Below are 18,475 nucleotides of genomic sequence, written 5' to 3' on the forward strand. Positions count from 1 at the left end.
TAACGTTTATTAGTAATACGATATGGAATAAACCTGAAATCCTACCTATTTTTTTTCTTGGCCAAATTTCCTTCCCCAAAGATTTACATTTATCTTCTAGTTAGCCAAGTGGCCTCCACTGAGAAGCACAGGGTTAAACGGTAGCTTTGGGTTAGGTTTAGGTTACTACAGTATGTTATAAGATTTTAGTTCAAAAGTTAACTGTAAACTGTGAAAAATAATTTTGAGCCTATCATGATATTTTTGGTGAAATAGTGGTAACCAGTGGGATATCTTTGTGAAAATATGTCTTGCTTTACACAATGATTCGTTTACAAAAACGTTTAAAAACTTTCTGAGCAGCTGTTTGCCCAAAAAACATGGAAAATTACACAAACCCAGACAGAAATAGGCTAGTTGACCATGACTGTCATATATACTGTATTAACTCCACTGTATGTACTTACAAAAGTAAATATTTTTGTATTTATTAGGAAATCATTTATTTAACATTTGCTTAAATTATTATTTAAAAGCCATATGGATGTTTCAAAAGAACTTGTTGATGACCAGGTTCAGGATGAAATCAAATTAGAGACGTCACCATCGCAAATTAATCTTAATTTTAATCTGATCAAAAAGATTTCAGTAAGATTTAATTGATTTTTTAGAACATGATTCTTTGGTGTTATTAGTTTGTAAAGTTGTTTGTTTAGTTACAATAAACGTTTGAACTTTATAAATTGTCTGAAGTTACTAAAACAGACTGCTTGAAGGCCTGCTGCAAATACATATGTATGATATACTAGATATACTTAAAATGTAATAATTTGAAATATGTAATAATAATGTAATTTTGACAATCTAGAATGGAGAATATGGCACATTCCATTAACAAGTTTCAAGAAACACAAATTTTAGGTGCCAGACAGCATTTTTTTTTGGTTTAAATAAAATGCATTCAAACAGCCATATTCGCCTTATATGTTTATTACTAATCAACCTGAAACCAGGGCTAAAAGTGGTTCAACTTTCTTGCTGGAACTATAGACTGCAAAGTGCAGACAAAAACAACCAACAATGATTTCACATATAAATGCAATCTTTCGCTCAATATCTGATCTCTAAATGTTTGTTGAATTTGAAATGGCCAAACAAATACGGTACTGTAATTTAGATTTTATTGTGGAAACCGCTACTGTTTGATAAGCTACCATAAATTTATAGTCTACAACATTCAACGACCTATAAACAATCGAAGCTTTCTACATCTATTGAAGTAGGAAATAGCCAGATCTATCTGGTTACAGAGCCTAGCGACTAGCAGGCGACTCCAATCACTACAATATATCTGCATTGTTATCAGCATAATGATGTTTCCAAGTACCATTATTGTATTATATTGCATTGTTTATTTTTCGTCATTTACTGTGCAGAGCGAAAGTTAGGATGCTAACCATTATAGTTATAGCACAATGCTCACAAACAGGAAAAAGTAGCAAAACTTAAAGGCTTAAAACATGCAAGAGACCAATAACACAATTGTGCTACAAGATGGTAAGCTAGCATGGTAACCAAACCCACGACAATAATAAAGACAAATGAAATCAATCACAGAAATAAACCAGAGCCAACAATTATAAAATAGGTTCCATAACAGTTTGAAATACTTGATTAGCCCTCCTTTGAAGTCTGGCTAAATACAAGCCTGTACCATGGCTCCAAAATAATGTTTTGCATAGTGGCATTCCGTGAGCCAACAAAACAGCTTAGAAGTCAAAATCTATGATAGCGGTATGGTCCTAACTTAGCCATTGGCTTAATATAAGCTATGTTGGCTTGCTTAAGCAATTCATTTAGACTTATTCCTAGCCAAAACTTTTTTATAGTGTGGAAGTTTGAAGTGAGTTTTGCTTTTATCCTGTGCCACCACTTTTTTGAAGGGGCTCTAAACACACAAGATTTGTTTGTTGAACAATATTACGTTATAAGTTACGTTTTTACAGTACTTTCTACTGGAATGGCGTTTTGTTGTGCTCTGGCTCACTTTCACAAACATAAAAACATTTGGTCTGTATATTGATGAACCATGTGCACACATTTTCAGAAAATGACCATCAAAATGGGACTGAGCAATTATGGATGCCAATGACTTGTCTATAGTTCTATTTGAGTAACTTTTTTGAATGACTGAGCTGTCGGTATGATAGTTAATATTTTTTTTCAAACTGAGGAAAGTTTTTAAATTACTTAAGATCTACCATACTTTCTTGTCACTTGTGTCCCAGTTACTATGCTTGTTGTATGCACTTTTGACCAATGCTTTTCTTTTTTTTATGTGGTCTTACAGCCCAAGTTTAATATCCCTTTATTTTACTCAAAAGGTTTGACTTAGCTCAAGGTATTGTTGGAATGATTTTTTCTAGCGTGTGCAACACATGAAGACTAAAAACTGGTAGTAAATAATACAGAGTTGCAAGATTCCTAAGTTTGTATTTCTAATGGTTTTAGTATGGTATAGTGCAGAGTTTCTAAACTGGGGTCATGAGGCGTTCTTTGGGGCCATGAGCAGATGCCTCAATAGTGAGCTATAGTGTAATAGTAGGGAAAGAAGAGGCAAAACGGGACAAAGTTTCTCAGGTTTTTGTGCTTCTGCAAACTTAGTGGCGCAAAGGCTGCTGCACAAGCAGTAGTAAAGTGAAAAGTGTTTTGCAATCAACAATCTACCTTTTTCATTGATGAGCAAGGGGCCATGGATTTTGAGAGTCACTGGAAGGGGTCCAAGAACCACTGCTATAGTGGTATCCCATGATGAGTTTGTAGTGTACCATCAGGTCTGTTTTTCAGCTGCTGCTTGTTAATAAATAGTTGATTAAAGGTTTAAACTTGGGATCGTTAGAGATAAGTCATTGGTATCATTAGATATGATGTGTTAATTGTCATAATTAGCTCTTATTTTAGCAGAATGAAACAATATACTGTATATGGAATTAAATTATAGAAAAGCAAGCTGCCTTTAGTTGTAAGCCGCAAGTGATGATAAAAAATCTTTGTAAGTCATGGCTTACAATCAAATATACTATACCAGGGGTGGCCAAACTGTGGCTCTCAAGCCGCATGCGGCTCTTTGAGCATTTCATTGCAGCTCTTTAATGAATTAGCATTGTTGAATTAGACATGTATTTTCCCGGTCTAGACGAGTTGTTTGATTAGATTATGAAACAATGCATTCTATCACACGTAGTAACAATGGACTCATTGTTAGTAATAATCAAATTACACTCCAAAAAGTACATTATTGTACAGAAGTGTGCTAACTTGTACACTGTAGTTAAGTAAACTGTCAGATTGAAGCTGTATGTCAGGGCTGACCTAGTTTTAAGTCTTGGTTACGGTTATACTAATAATTCCAAAAAAGAGTTAGTGAAGCCCAGGTGGAGACTCATAGTATCACCACGCAGCACTAATGTTTATCAATAGCTACACTTCGATGTGAGTGAATAAACTTGTGTTTTTAGTGTGTTTATGTTGTGGCTCTTTTAAAACTGGAATTTTTTATATGCGGCTCGAGCATGAAGCAGGTCTGGCCACCCCTGTACTATACTGACAACCTTAATCTTAATTCCAAAGTTGTTGTTTATTTATACCCTATTTGAAGAGTTACATAAAGTGTCATGCAAGTATAATAGGGTGTTAGTAGGTCACATTGCATCTATTATTCTCAACTTGACTATACATCTCTTTTATAGGTTGCTCAATTAGTTTTGGGATTTCTATCCATAGCTCTGGGAATTACCTTGGAAGTGTTTGCGGCCATCACACAATGCGACTCATCTATAATGAATTGCTTTCCCTGTACTGTTATTGGACCTGGCATCTGGTGTGGTCTTGTTGTAAGTTACATGAAGCTTATCGGAATATAATAATGTACAGTATTTAACATTTATTAGTGATAAACATAGTTGAGTTTTAGAGGTTTGTAAAAATCTTCTGTTGAATTTACAATATATATATCTGATTCTTAAGCTAAAATATCAAAGATATTTTATTATGCTCTATGCAGATTTTATTAGTTGCCTTTCAACTACAGTACAAGCAAAATCTTATTTTTACTTTTCTACTACAATAATATGAAAGATTACAATACGTACCACAATTTTTGTCTGGCTACTTTTTTTAATGCCCCTTTATGTATTTTTGGGTGCTGAGTTCAAAAATCCAGTTAGTTTTTTCGTATCATCGTTACTTTTTGAGATATTCAAACTTTGATATAGCTGTAAGTATAACAAAATGTGTTCTACTCTTGCAGTAGATTTTAACTCCACATCAAGGTTCCGTTTGGTTTATTAAACGCAAAAGACAGTTTAAAAAGGTTAGTAAGAAATGCTTGAAGATAAATGTAACATAGTTTTGTCAAATAGTAAGAGTCGTTCAAAAATATACTTTTGAGTGAACTTTTCTTTTATGACCACTCTTCTCTTGCCTTACTAAAGACCAAATGTAGTTTCCCATCATTGCACTATCCCAGCGGCCTTTATATTGTTATTCCATTGGCTCAATATCCTGATGAAATCTCTCACCATGTTCCTCACTGAAGTCACCAAGATTTTCTCCAGATGGAAACATAAAAAATGAAGTTTGACAGACATGCGACAACCCATGTTTTGGGAGCTTTTGATAAGTTTTTCCACCAACTCTTTGTAATTTCTGTCCCTTTTATTTACAAAAATCCATCAACCACACCTCGAAATGCTTGCCATGCTTCTTTTTCTGTTTCTCTTCCAAGCTTTTACACTTTAACATTGTATTTATATGGGGACCAACAAATATTCATCCTTTTATTTTGTCAAGTGATAGTCTGGGAAACATTGAACGGATTTCTTAAAAAACTGATCTTTGAAAATCCAAAGCTTTGACAAACTGTTTTACCAGGCCTAGTTTGATATGAAATGGAGGCAGTAAAATTATTTCCCGGCTTACTATAGGTTCCTTGATGACGTTGTACATTCCTGGATTAGTTTTTCCCGTGCCGGCCAATGAATTTTCTAATAGTGCTCATCGTCAGCTCTACTATTCCACAAGCACAAAAAGCAAGAGTATTTTGTGTAACCACACTGCAGACCAAGCAAAATTCCCAACATTATAAAGTCACCACAAACATACTACTTAAACTGAATGTAACTGATTTTAATGAGCAGCTGCTTGACGTTTTCATAGTCTTCTTTCATCTTTAAGGAATAAGAAAAAATGAAAATTGACGATGTATATAACAAATAATTTTTGATTACAGCTAAAGAATCCTTGTGCAAATACTACCAATAGCTTTAATTGTACATGTTCCCCTGTTGCTGTAAATTACCTACATCCCACTGTATTTTTGTAGCGCCAGGCTGCCACTTAATGTAAAATGATATCTTAAATACATCTGCTTATTAGTATATGTACATTTTACATTTTTAGATTGTAGTTGCTGGAAAATTTGGAATAATTGTAACCAAGCGAAAGAGTCCGTTTTATGTAAGTATATACAGTATGTGTATTGAGGGCAATGTTTCAAACAGTACTACTTGTTATTATGAACATTGACCTGAACTGTTTTGCATTGTTTTATATCATGTCAGTATAGAAAGTAAAAAATAATAGTTTGGTCATACTAATATGAGCAATATTTTGGAATTAATGAGCAACAGTAAATTAGGTTTTTATGTGCCAAGTTTTTGTGAAGAAGTGTTTTTGTGTAATGTTATAATATTGATTGCTTATGCATGATATATATTTTAGTGTATCTTAAAATTGATTTGGTTGGTAAGCATCTGCGTCAGTTTCTGTCGTTCGACAGAGATTAGAACACACATTGTGTTTTGTTCATCATAGTCTTGTTTGTGGCTCCTTATTAGCTATACTATAGCTGTTTGAAATATCAAGTACTATGAATGCTACAAACAGCATTGTTATAAAACAGGGTTGACGGACCTGTTCGCTATCGCGGGCCACTTTGTCAGTTATAGCTGAGTAAACGGACCTCACAACTTTTTAGCCATACATACTAAAACCTGTAAAATTTTTCATAATAATTAGCATTCAAGCGCAACCGCTTCATTCGAAAGGTTTTTAGCTGCTCCCGCCACCTCAAAAATTACATCGGTTGAGTGCGGCAATCTATTGAAGACATACTGCTGTGACTCAATCGTGCTAGCAGCATTTGATATCGCATTGTGCAAAGATTAGAAGCAGATCAAAGAAAGTGCATGACTGCTGGTCTCGCCGGAATGCTTCGCCATGCAAGAGCGATTGTCAAGCTGATTCACGGGCCACATGTTTGTCACCTCTGTTATAAAACAACGACCGTACATAGCTAAGAATGTATCATAATTGATTGATCGTGAAACATATCAGTTAACTTGTAACTCTGGATATCAAACATTGAGAAAATATTTCTATTTTTAACAAACAAAACCAATCTTGCATTGCAGTTATTGATAAAGTTGTGAGTTGTATATTTCTTAATTGAGTTATGAAAGCAAACTTAGGTTATCCATATTTTCTAACCATCGTGTCAAGAAGGGAAATGTGCTACAAAGTTCATTGTGGCTTGACTTAGTTGAGTATGGTTACTACTCAACCTCTATGCAATACAAGCTTATGGTTTTAAAAATCGTTGTCTATAGCAGCGTGGTCCAACTTCTTTTCATCGCGGGCCAAAATCAGAAATTTTTTTATCTTGCGGGCCAATGTTTTTAAATTAGAACTGAAAAACAATGTGACATTGATATTAGAACTGAAATTAGAATAGTTCAAAATTTAGCTGTTAAATGCTGATCGATGTGACATCTGCGGTCGAGGTTCTTCCTCGACAATAACGACTATCAAAGCTAACTATCAATTCGCGGGCCAACTTTGGCCTGCAGTTGGACCACGCTGGTCTATAGCATTTCAAAATTTTACGCCACAAATTACCAACACTTTGCATCAAATTAGTATTATATTACATCAAATTACCAACACCAGCTTTGCTTGTTTTAATAATGTGAACAGGTTTGTGTTTTATGCAGGTTTTGGTTACCGTATGTTAATCCATGAAACATGATTTTAAATATTTTATGGTTAATTACAGGAAACATGCTAAGGTAAGCTTAAGTGCGTAGTTTAAACTTACTTTGAAAAAAGATTAAAACATATTTCAACACAGACAGGTCAAGACGTCATAATAGCACCTTAACAACATATACAGTGGGACCTCGTTAATCCGGACCCCGAACAACCGGAATCCCCGCTATCCGACACAAAACTGCCGGGAACGGATTTCTTCCTATGTATTTTACCCCTTTAATCCGGAAACCCCGCTGTCCGACTCCGACACAAAAGTTTTGGAACAAATGTGCTAAATCAATAGCAATAAAATTCGATAAACCGGATTATTAACATTTAAGCGAAAATGATTCACGATTGTCCTAATACACTATGTACACTGGGTAGTTAGTTGACGAAACAATAGCCGATTATCTACGCATAATAATGTTGCGGTCTTTATTGATTCAAAAGTACAGTACTGTACAGCATTGCGCTTTGTAAAAAATTTTAGCCGCACAGCTTTTTAGTCATACTATGAAATACTGTACAGTATTTTAGAAACGAAAAAATAAATTGTTCATCAACAGTAACAAACAACACTTCCGCGGTCGCAAAAACATACGTACAGTACATCGGTTGAGTGCGGCAATCTATTGAAGACATACTGCTGCAACTCAATCGTGCTATCAGCTTTTGATATCGCATTGCACAAAGATTGGAAACAGGTCAAAGAAAGTTCAAGACTGCTGGTCCCGCCGGAATGCTTCGCCATGCAAGAGCGATTGTCAAACCGATTTGCGGCCGAATGTTCGTCACTTGGAAAGCATTTGTCTTTAATACGGTGGTTCTGGGGTTCGACACTGGGTCGGATCATACAAAAAATGTAATTTTATTTTAGTTGCTGTCCAGCCAGAAAGTCGGTACTTAGAATTGGAGTAAGGTGCATACTGCGTTTTGTACACGGTGCTGCATTTGCAAAATTGATTGATTTTTTACTTTCCGATAATCCGGAAACCCCGCTAAACCGACATTTTTTGACGAAACGAAGTGGTCCGGATTAACGAGGTCTCACTGTATATATGTTATTTCACTTTTTGTGAATCAGTATGCCAAGAGCCAACAGAGTAATTGTATTCCACTCCATCACATAAATTCCAATCTGTCGAAGAAAAGTTTATGTTATGAAAAACATTTCATTTTAAATTGTCTTTAAGCAGTTTTTGATGTGTAAAAGTCCTAAATATTTCAGTTCCACCTCTCAACGAAATCCTAAATACGCTACAGTGTATGATACATGATTTTAAATATTAATGATGGATTTGTTGAATGCAACTTTTGGGGTTTAATACCCTCCGAAAAGCTGAAGAGCCACTGATATATATAGAACTTTTAGCAGTATTAATACATTGTTTTTTAATCTATGTATGCTGTGCACGGCACTTGATTAAATATTTTTGTTTATTTAGATTATTGCCTTCACAGCTGTCAATTCATCATGTGCAATACTTGCTTTAGGCGAAGTTTCTCTTGCTGTACGTGGTGCAATAACTGACCGAATGGTTATACACTTTTCTCGGGATGAATGGGTATTTAATAGTATTGTACCATAATGCAGAAGCTATAGTAGTTCACAGGTGCCTACTTCTGGGGTTAGCACACCATAGTATTTTTTGACTAATATAAGTTACCTTAAATGAATTATAATTATTAAACAATCGATTAGACTTTCATCAATTCAATCGAGTATGGTGTTGTTACTGCTGATGACTTGTTTTGTCCATGTTTTGAAATGAATACATATTGATAGTGTAGTTAAAAACCTATAGACAGCAGACAGCACAGCATAGCAAAGTATTGTTGTAAGGAAACACCTTATTGATGAAGATTAAAATACAGTGGTTGTCACTTTATAAGGCCATGATTTGTAAGCCAACCTGCTTATTAAGCCTAATTTAGAGTGGATTCGATTTACTTCATATATTTCTGTAGTAAATTTAGACTGCTTTATAAGCCTAATTGTATAAAATTGAGGGAAAAAAAACAAGGTGAAAAGATTTTTGTGTTCTTCATGCCAAATGTAGCCAAGCCATGAGCTGTTCACCCCTTTTCTGGGTAGCAAGCTTAAATTCTGATGCAGCTGTTGCACCACAAGTTCGGTTGAATATAATATGATCGATTTTTCATGATTTTGTGCTGTAAAATTGTGGCTGATTAAAAGAATTAAATTCCTTATTGTCTGTAGGTATTGTGTAGGAATGTACTGAATCGTGTTTTTTGTATTCAGTCCGAAACCAAATTTTTGGAAAGAAATGATTTTTCGGCTTAAAGTAGAATGTGATTATTTCATCTTAAGTTCTTATTATTATTTCCTCTTAAGGAAGTTCTTCCATGTTTTAGTTGTTTGGTATACAAAGAATTTATTTCTAATTTTGTTGTTGGTAAGTTAGTCAGTCTGAACGATTTAAATATAATAACCAAGTATTAGTTGTTTAAAATTATGGCTCGCAACCAGTCGCCCAACACTGATTTCAAGTTTTATCAGCCAATAATTTTGATGTCACAATAGGTTACATTTTGATGCCGCAATTGAGTTGAGTTGATTAAAGAAGTACCATATCACTCCAACGTTCAATATGCTGCTTACAACTAATTTTCATGCAAAGTTAAGACTTTATTGGAATAGTAAGATAGAAGCTATCCAGAAAATCCATTTACAAATCTTTACTCTAGATTGCCTTTCTCTGTCGGTATCCTCTAATCACAACAAAAAAAACAATTCTGTACTATACAGATTTTCTCCTAAGCATAGCAACACTGACTGACTTAGCCTAAGGTAAAGACTTTGGAAGTCTCCAATAGAAAGGTTGCTCCCCTTAAGCAATACTGGAATTTTAAAATGTTCTTTTCAGAAGAGATATTCTGGTAATGACACTGTACATTCTTACTTAAGTAGTGCCTTTAGTATTCATTTACAATTAAATGTTTGAGGTTAAGACGTTAAATGTATGTAAATCAGAAATCAATATCCAAATTGTGCTTTAAGCATATAATAAGATAGGCCTAGCAACAAGCTTGACTGTGGTCTATATGACCAAATGCAGTCAACAGTTTAGATCCAAGTAAAATTGTTATTTTTAAATTAAGCATGGTGTGGTGAACAGATTTACGGTTTGAAGTCATCAAATTTTTGCAATTGACTTGGAAAGAATTTATTTAAAGTTTGGTCATCAGCTTGAGCTGTTTGCTAACCTCCCAGATGTTTTCAGAAGTAGGTGCTAAAGCAAAAAGTAATGCATTTATATGGACGAAAAATGGAAGTTTGTATTTTTATGATTGCACTCATTAGGCTAACATTTGTATGCCACTACTATGTATTTGACTTGTATTGGTGTTTATAGGGTCGTCATCTTCCTACACACATGACCATCACTAACAGTGTTTTGGCTGTAGCTGCATTATTATCTGCTATCTTGTTCTTTGTTGCTGCCTGTCATTCATGGCAGTATACATGTTGTCCCACAAATCCAGCCGTGAGTAAACCTATTTTTACATTGTTCCATTAAGTTTTCCAAGTTGCTCCAAATTTATCTCTTTCAATGGCGCATTTAAGTTCTGTGTTTAACATTCACACAGTGATTCAGTTTTGATAAAGATATATTTTTACACTTAACTTTATGCTCTGATTCTTAAATCTGTTATGGCCTATAACAGAGGTGTCCATATTTTTTGTGTTCATGAGAGACTTTTACAAAAACCAGGTCACAGCTATTAACTAAAAGAAGTTTATGCATCAGATGCGAAATATAGTTAATCATTATATACCTGATCCACAAAGTATTAGATGATTTATACTTAACAACGCTTTAAGAAACAGAAACAGGCTTTCCTATATGTAACATAAAAGAAAAAAATAATTAATAGTTAATGTAGCGACGATGAAAAATTTTTAATAATAGATCTGAAACTCTCTCTATCCTAAAATTGGCTTTTAAAATCCTTTTAAAACGAAATAATGAAGAACTTTAATTACAAAGTTTTGGATTTGTGACAGTGAGTGCCATAAAAATATCCCACACCTAAATCTAGTTGTTTTTTAAGGTATAATTCAACCTTTACCTTTAATATTTACTTCTGACCTTCTGTGTTCTTAACTGCGTTCGATTTCATCAGTTTCTTTCAAGTGCACATGTTACAGAGAAGATTGTTTTATAGTATTTGATTTGCCGAACATTGAAGTAACATTTTTAGTTGGCGTTAATTCTGTTTGCTACTTGGAAGAACAGTCAGCCTTCCCGAGAAGTTGGAACTTTCAGTTATTATGTCGCTTGTTGACGTTATGCGTCACAGATTTGTTGCATATTTTGAGCTTGGCAAAATGTTTTGTTGCAGGTTGTATGAATATACTGATTTATATGAACTTATGGCATCAACAGGATTCATTCAATTTATTTTCTAAAACTCGAGATAGCTGCTTGTTAGCTTTCTCCTCAAATTAGCTTGTTTTCCCTCCCCAATAAAAAATAGTCCGGTAAGTTCACGGACACAGACAACATCTACCCGGAACTCATACTCCATGATGGTTTTCCTTGATGACTTGGCTGTGTAGCTTTTTGTTGTTCTGTTGTAAAGCCACAAAATCTGGAGAAGAGCCCTTGTAATCGCACTCCAAAAATCTCGGAAGCAACTTCGTCTTCTACAAACTGATCATGGTTGATCAGCTATGACTTTATAGTCGAAGTCACAAATTGTATTTCTTGCCCTTAAGTATTAATTGTGTGAAGCTTTATCGGGTGAGTATCATGTTGTCGAGGTACGTCTGAGTTTTGGCTTTCCTCAGCCTTTTTTCCTACAACTGTGCTTGTTAATAGATCATGTACTAATCCATTCCTATTGGCAATGTGTCCAAAATGTTTTAGTTTTCTTTGGTGGATGTTGGTCATGAGATTCCAGTCTTCTTCAGTCAAATTTCTGCCTTGTTTATTGGTTTTCTTTTCTCTCTAATTTATGTATAAAAGTTTTCCGTAACACCACATGTCAAAACTATTTATACATCTGATGTATGCCTTCTTGCAAATCCATACTTCACTGCCAAGTTGTGACAGGAAAAACTAGTGAGAGCATCAGATGTACTTTGGTGCACTTGCCTATGTAACATGGTTTCTAGATTTTCTTCACTGACACTGCTATTGATTTGGCAATGCCAATTCTTCTGTGGATTTTCATATTATCATCATACTCGTCTACGGTGATAAAATTTCCAACTTCGCAAAAACTTTCTACTTTTTTAATTACCTGTGTTATCGACTGTCAGCTTACTGGTGTTGCTTTGGATGTCTTTGATTGCTGTTAGTTTTTTTCTGTGAGTGTATTTTTACACCTGCTTCTTTGCTAAATGCTTTAACTCTATCCAGGCAGGATTGAGAGTTCATATATGGAGCCGGCTATTAAAACCTCATCACCTACATGTCTTAAGTTGGTAATGTCTTTTCCAGTGATTCGCACAATTCCTTTAAAGTTTTTAAAAGCTTTTCTGCATACAAATTGAAGAGGTGCACAAAAAGTATGCAGCCCTGTCTTACCCCTTGTCCGATTTCAAACCGTTCAGTCAGTCCAAAACCTGCCCTTACCACAGTCTTTTGGTCATTGTGCTGACACTGTATTAACTTTATGGGCTTGGAAACCAAGGTGTTCTACATATGGTTATTCGCTATGGCAGGGGCGTTCAAATGGTGGATCTCTATCCGGATCCGGATCTTTTCAACTTTTTGTGTGTGCTGTAGCACACTTCACTTTTGACTTTTACAAAGTTATTAATATGTTGTAGGACCTACAATGTAGGGTGCATTTACAGAAATAAAGCACCATAAAAATTAAAGCATGTCCAATATGTTTACTATTCGTATTTAGTGGATCATCATGTTGTCAGGTTTGGCTGTGGTGGATCATGGCAGAAATCATTTGAACACCCCTGCGCTATGGTATCAAAAGCCTTCTTGTAAAAGATGTAAAAAATGTAAACATCTTAGATATGTCGGCAGGTTGGTTGATTTTACAATGTTTTTCGATGATCATTTCATTGACCATTCTCAACAACTCCATAGGTATGCCATCTATTCCCGGACTTTTCCTACTCTTTATTTAAGTTATAGCATGTTCGATTTTACGCATCAAAGGTTTCTAATTCTTCCATATCCTTTGGTGTAGGATTTCCATCCACTTTCCTCTAAAGATTTTCATAATATTACTTCCATCTCGATTTTCTTTTTCCCAAATCATTTCACCGTCATGTTTCTGAGGGTCTTGTAGAAATGCTAATGTGTTGCCATATTATTTGGCCCAGTTCAGGTTACTTCAGGTCGAAACTTAAGTGACCTCATTCCTTGTGATTTTATTAGACATTTGTAGATTATAAAACGACAGTAAGCCCTAAAGCCTGGCATTAAGATCTAATTAAAATGTAGCTTTGAAAAACGTACTTCTCAAGATCTTGAAACAGTCAATTCATAAGTACCAGGGCCGACTAAAATTTCATAAATAATGTAATTCAGTACTTTTTCCAAGTGCACCGACGGTACCAGTATTGGTACTGAAAACTACCATTGCACGGTAACTTGGTTCAACAGTCCAGCGGTATTGCCCACCTCTGGTTAATGGTACCAACCGGTTAACTGATTCATCACAATTACTTTTTGCAAAACTAAAATAATAGGGTGAGATATTTGACAGCGTCGTCCTGGTAATATCCTACCCAACAAATTTTTATTGGCCTGCGTTCTATGTTTTGGGCACCCCAGGTCTATAGAGTTTAAGAATTGCATTTTTTGTGGCTTTATACATGTTATAGTTTGTTTTGATATTATTTCAGTATTTGGATTCCAATTTTTATCAGCCAATGATCAACATAGGACCAACATTTCCTGCAGATATGCGACCTTTTGTATTTCCTGGTACATTTTCTTAAACTTTTAATTTGCCCTTAAAATATGTTCAACGTTCATTAATCAGCACCAAATATTAGCAGATTTAAATAAACTAAAGGTATTTTAAATTTTGTTAATAAACTAAATTTAAATAAACTAAAGGTATTTTGTCTTTACCCAGTTTACGTGAAATTACTAACAAATTTTTGGTAATTCAGGGAAAGTTTGTATAACTGTTTCAGCTCGCGAAGTATACATGGCACCACAAGGATATAATGGAAATACAGATTTTCAGTCTTCTGGTGACATACCAAGCATGCAACCACTGATTTTGGTGCCAAGCAATCAGATTCCACCATATTATCAGTCAATGCCACAATTTCAAGCATGGCAAGGCCCTACAGTTGGATTAAGTCAATCTGTTGCTACTTCAACTCAGCCTTGAATACAAGAATAGACAAAGTAAAGTACATATTTTCCCATAGTTTGTTTTATACATTGTTTTATAAATTTTTATCGTGCGTGATGTGATGCAATTGCTGTTCATGCTTTAATGCAAATATTAGAAAGCTACTTGTGTTTTTTCTAGTTTCCGACTTCCACTCACTCCAACATTAAGAATCCTATAAGCTTGTTGAATATCATTCATGAATTGCATCTTGTTTTCTGCAGCGCCTAAGGCTAAAGGCTTCATGTAGGTTTTTGCATCTATAAATGACGATCAATGCTCATCAAGGGTCTGTTTTGCTCTGCAAATTAGTGTGAAAAGGAAAATCTCATAACAAAACACAGCATGAAAATTATTGCAATATTATTTTAGACACTTTTTATCATGTTGCTTAGTGTTCATCTAAGTTAATACAAACCGAGTGGTTTAAACAGTGCAGTTTGGTTATGGTAGCTTTAACAATGTTTATTGGTATTTTTTGGCGCCTGATGCTAAATTTCTATTTTTCAGTAAGTTATAATATTGCTGCAAAATAAATTCAAAATATATTAAAATGTATACTAGACTAAATGTTTTATTTGGTTATGGGCATAGTTAGCCAGTTACCTTTGGTGGTGTTTTAGTTTTCAATAAGTACACTTTATTGTCCTTTTACGTTTTAGTCATATCACTGCATAAAACTTAGAGATTTTGGTGAGATACAATTTCACTTAAACGTTTTCTGCATACTCTGTTGTCAGTTGTCACCCTCCATTTTTTTGTAATTTACGTAAATGTAAACAACTAAATAAATTACTATCAATTTAAGGTATCGGTTTGTGAAAAAAATGTGGATTTGTATGCTTTGTTAGACCGTAAAAGGATCATTACACTGCCAAGTTTTAGCAATGATTTTTATGGTGTTATTTATTATAACAACGTATCGCTACGTGATTGAGTGTGTGTGCATAAACATTGACAACCACAACATCATAACTTTCTGTGTAAAGCTTTGTTGTGAAGAACGATTTGTTGCTTTCAAATAGCGACAATGATATAAGCTTATGTTATTTCATAAGATCACTGTTGTGAAATTTTTTTGCCACACAGTCGTACAAGTTGGGCACTTCTTTAAACCTTACATTTTTGTGTGCCGTGTTATTTGCCAATTAGTGTCGTACATAAACGCATGCGTTCAGAGCAGTTTAGTTTAGTTTATTTGCTACGCTTAGATTTGCTGTGTGCTTCTGTTAATGCAAGTTATTACCAATTTCTCATTTAGTTGGCAATGAAGGTTTTGTTAAGGTGTTAGCTGAGAAGAATTCTTAAATCAACGGGAGTTAGATGCATGGAGGTTGTACGAGGCTTTCCTGATGCTATAGGGCAGGGGTCGGCAACCTGCGGCTCCGGAGCCGCATGCGGCTCTTTCATCCTTCTGATGCGGCTCTTATTAATTTTATTGCTACAGTAGAAACAAACAGAAGAACACTCGCGTCTTTATCTCACTGAGCACATTATAGTAAATGAAAGTATAGTCATTATAGTTACTGAATTAACTGCTTTTATAAATGCGACACATGACAGTTTTGTTACAGAGTGTCGTTTTCGTTTTATTGTGAAAATAGTTTTGCGGCTCCCAGTGATTTTTATTTTGTGGAATATCGGTTAAAATGGCTCTTTAAGTGCAAAAGGTTGCCGACCCCTGCTATAGGGCATAGGCGGTGGCTGTTAAACGTTTTTTAGTTGCTTTGTTGTCAAAGTATATGAAATTTAATTAAATAATATTCATTGCTTAATTAAACATGCAATGCACTTTTAGGTAATATGTTCATAGAGATCTTTTCTGTTGGAGGTAGATTAAACAAGCTCGTTGTTTATGTACTTCATCCAAAAATGTAACATTCTTTAAGAAGCCAAAAGCCCTTAAATTTTGCAATTCCCATGGTTTAGTTGGACTTTCTACGTAATGGCTAAAAAAAGTCTGGTAGAGTTAGACCAACCAATGGTCAGCATGGCCGGTGTTGTTTATCAGTGTGTTGAATTACCTTAGCAGGCGTGTTAAAAACTTCCTGGTCTCGTTAATTAATTATATTGTTAGGTTAGGGTTAGGCTAATGTAATCCAATTGAATTGAATATTGATGACATTTGACTTTTTGCTAAAAATTGCAGTCTTGAGCTTAACAGGCTATTGCAAGACCTAGAGAAATATGTTGTATTTCATGAAATTATAGCATAAGACTAAAATGACATGCAAAATTTCAAAGAGGACCATGCGAGATTTTTCGATTAAAAGCATTTTTAGTAATTTCACTTATAATAAAATAAACATAAAAATTAACCCTATTTTCACTAGGTGTGGCTTCTCCTGCACACAGTCACAGCAATGACTTTTCCTAAAAATTGTTCAGCTATCTGTCCATGTTCGTTTTATAAAGTTGGATTTTCTTATTTTTTGAGATATTGTCATATTTTCATAATTTTGCTCCCACTCCGCATTGAAGCGTATCGTTTTCGTTTACTCATTTACGCACCACTAACTCGACTAACTATTCTCTTGTGTTCTCTTCTCGCGGTCAGCTGGTTTTCCGCACAGCGGGGGCGCGCGTAACAAGAAAAATTTCTAGCAAATTACTATTCATATTTACGTCAAATGCAATGGCATAATATTACCAGTCGCTTTAAAAAGTATGTCCAGGCCAACGACAATCTCTGGTTAGAAGACGAATTTGTCTGTCTGCCACAATTAATTTTGCATGATCTGAATTCCATGAAGACTGCTTGTCCTCTGCCAGCATCATTTGCAGATAAACAATGCCTACAGGATAAAAACGTGACTGAAACGTTTTTTGGAACCAACGAAGTACCAAACATTCTGTCTTGAGCGGTAGACCTACAGCAACTAGTGACTACTGCATGCCAATTTAAGTAAGTTTACAGTCTGTAAAACGTGCTAAGTATCTTTGGTCACGTATAGGGTCCGTAATGTACTTATTTGATATATGTTGCATTAAATTATCGGTTAATCGTTACATTATTGCGATAGTTATGAGAGAACTAACAAAAAATAATTCTGTTATTGGCTTTTTTGCAACCGGAAATCGAAACGTAACGGGCGCTGTTCAAACATGGGGACAAGCTTTGACAGTTTTAGTTTAAATAATACCATTTTCCATGCAGTTTTAAACAGAGGTGGAAAGACTGGAGGCACAGACTTGACTCCAGTCAAGTTTTTGGAAAGTTGTGAATTGACTTGTGACCTGTATTTTGGTGCTTAAAAGAATCGACTTGACTCGTGATAGCGTGAAAATTTTGGTTGACTTTGGTCACAAAAGAAATTAATTATTTCAAGTCTTTGTAAAAACTATTTAAAAACAAAAGCGTCAGAAATGGACAAAATCAGATTTTATGCTTATATTTACGATACGAGTGTTCAGAAAGCTGTTTATTATCGACCTAAAACGAAAAATAACTCGTATATGGTTATTTGTTTGTGACTTGGCATGTGGTAAGGCTTGGGCGTAATTTCATAGACGTTACTGACTTGGACTTGCGTTGTTAGTGACTTGACTAGTGTCACGACTATTAACAGCTGTTTCTATCATTGGTTTGAAAACATTAAAACAGAATAAACACACAATGCAATTTAAATGTTGAAAATTAAAGGTTAAATTAAAGTAAGACTTTAATTTGGTACATGCTTATCCATTATATATCAGCATATTTCTGCTCAATTGTGGTACAATGTAGCTGGCCAAAAAAATAATAGGGGCCCCTTGGGTCCTCTGCTAAATCCGACCTAGTCGTAGCTACAAAAGTCAAAAATTTATTGGGCCCTGGTGTAAATATATTGTGTCGATTATGTTTAATTTTTTGATAAATATGTTTATTCCACGAAGCTGTTTTACTTGAGTAAAATACAGAATAAAGTTTAAGGTACAACAGGTCTCTACATACCGAAGTTGCAAAATAACGATTAAGACCAGTTGGATAAAGCTTAGGAAAAGGAAGTTGATTTAGGCTGTAATGTCGTCATATACGAAATCAACGTTGGACATTCCAATAGGATTCATTTCACAT

The 18,475-nt window shown here is 34.8% G+C and overlaps 1 protein-coding gene across 3 annotated transcripts; it reads left to right on the top strand.

Moving 5' to 3' along the window:
• The first annotated feature begins 458 nt into the window (after positions 1-458).
• LOC143462311 (uncharacterized) lies at positions 459-15,309 on the top strand. Of its 3 annotated transcripts, none has more exons than XM_076960423.1 (8): positions 459-627; positions 3,729-3,872; positions 5,440-5,496; positions 8,517-8,636; positions 10,449-10,580; positions 13,916-13,997; positions 14,213-14,437; positions 14,560-15,309. In XM_076960423.1, the coding sequence occupies exons 1-7, from the start codon at positions 520-522 to the stop codon at positions 14,413-14,415; spliced, it is 846 nt and encodes a 281-aa protein (XP_076816538.1). In that variant the 5' UTR covers positions 459-519; the 3' UTR covers positions 14,416-14,437; positions 14,560-15,309. The 3 variants fall into 3 exon arrangements, with proteins under 3 accessions (XP_076816538.1, XP_076816539.1, XP_076816537.1); XM_076960424.1 differs by having other exon boundaries at positions 14,213-14,432; positions 14,643-15,309; XM_076960422.1 differs by having other exon boundaries at positions 460-627; positions 14,213-14,432.
• The last annotated feature ends 3,166 nt before the right edge of the window (positions 15,310-18,475 follow it).

The sequence above is a fragment of the Clavelina lepadiformis genome, chromosome 6 (assembly GCF_947623445.1).
Source record: "Clavelina lepadiformis chromosome 6, kaClaLepa1.1, whole genome shotgun sequence".
Lineage (NCBI taxonomy): Eukaryota > Metazoa > Chordata > Ascidiacea > Aplousobranchia > Clavelinidae > Clavelina > Clavelina lepadiformis.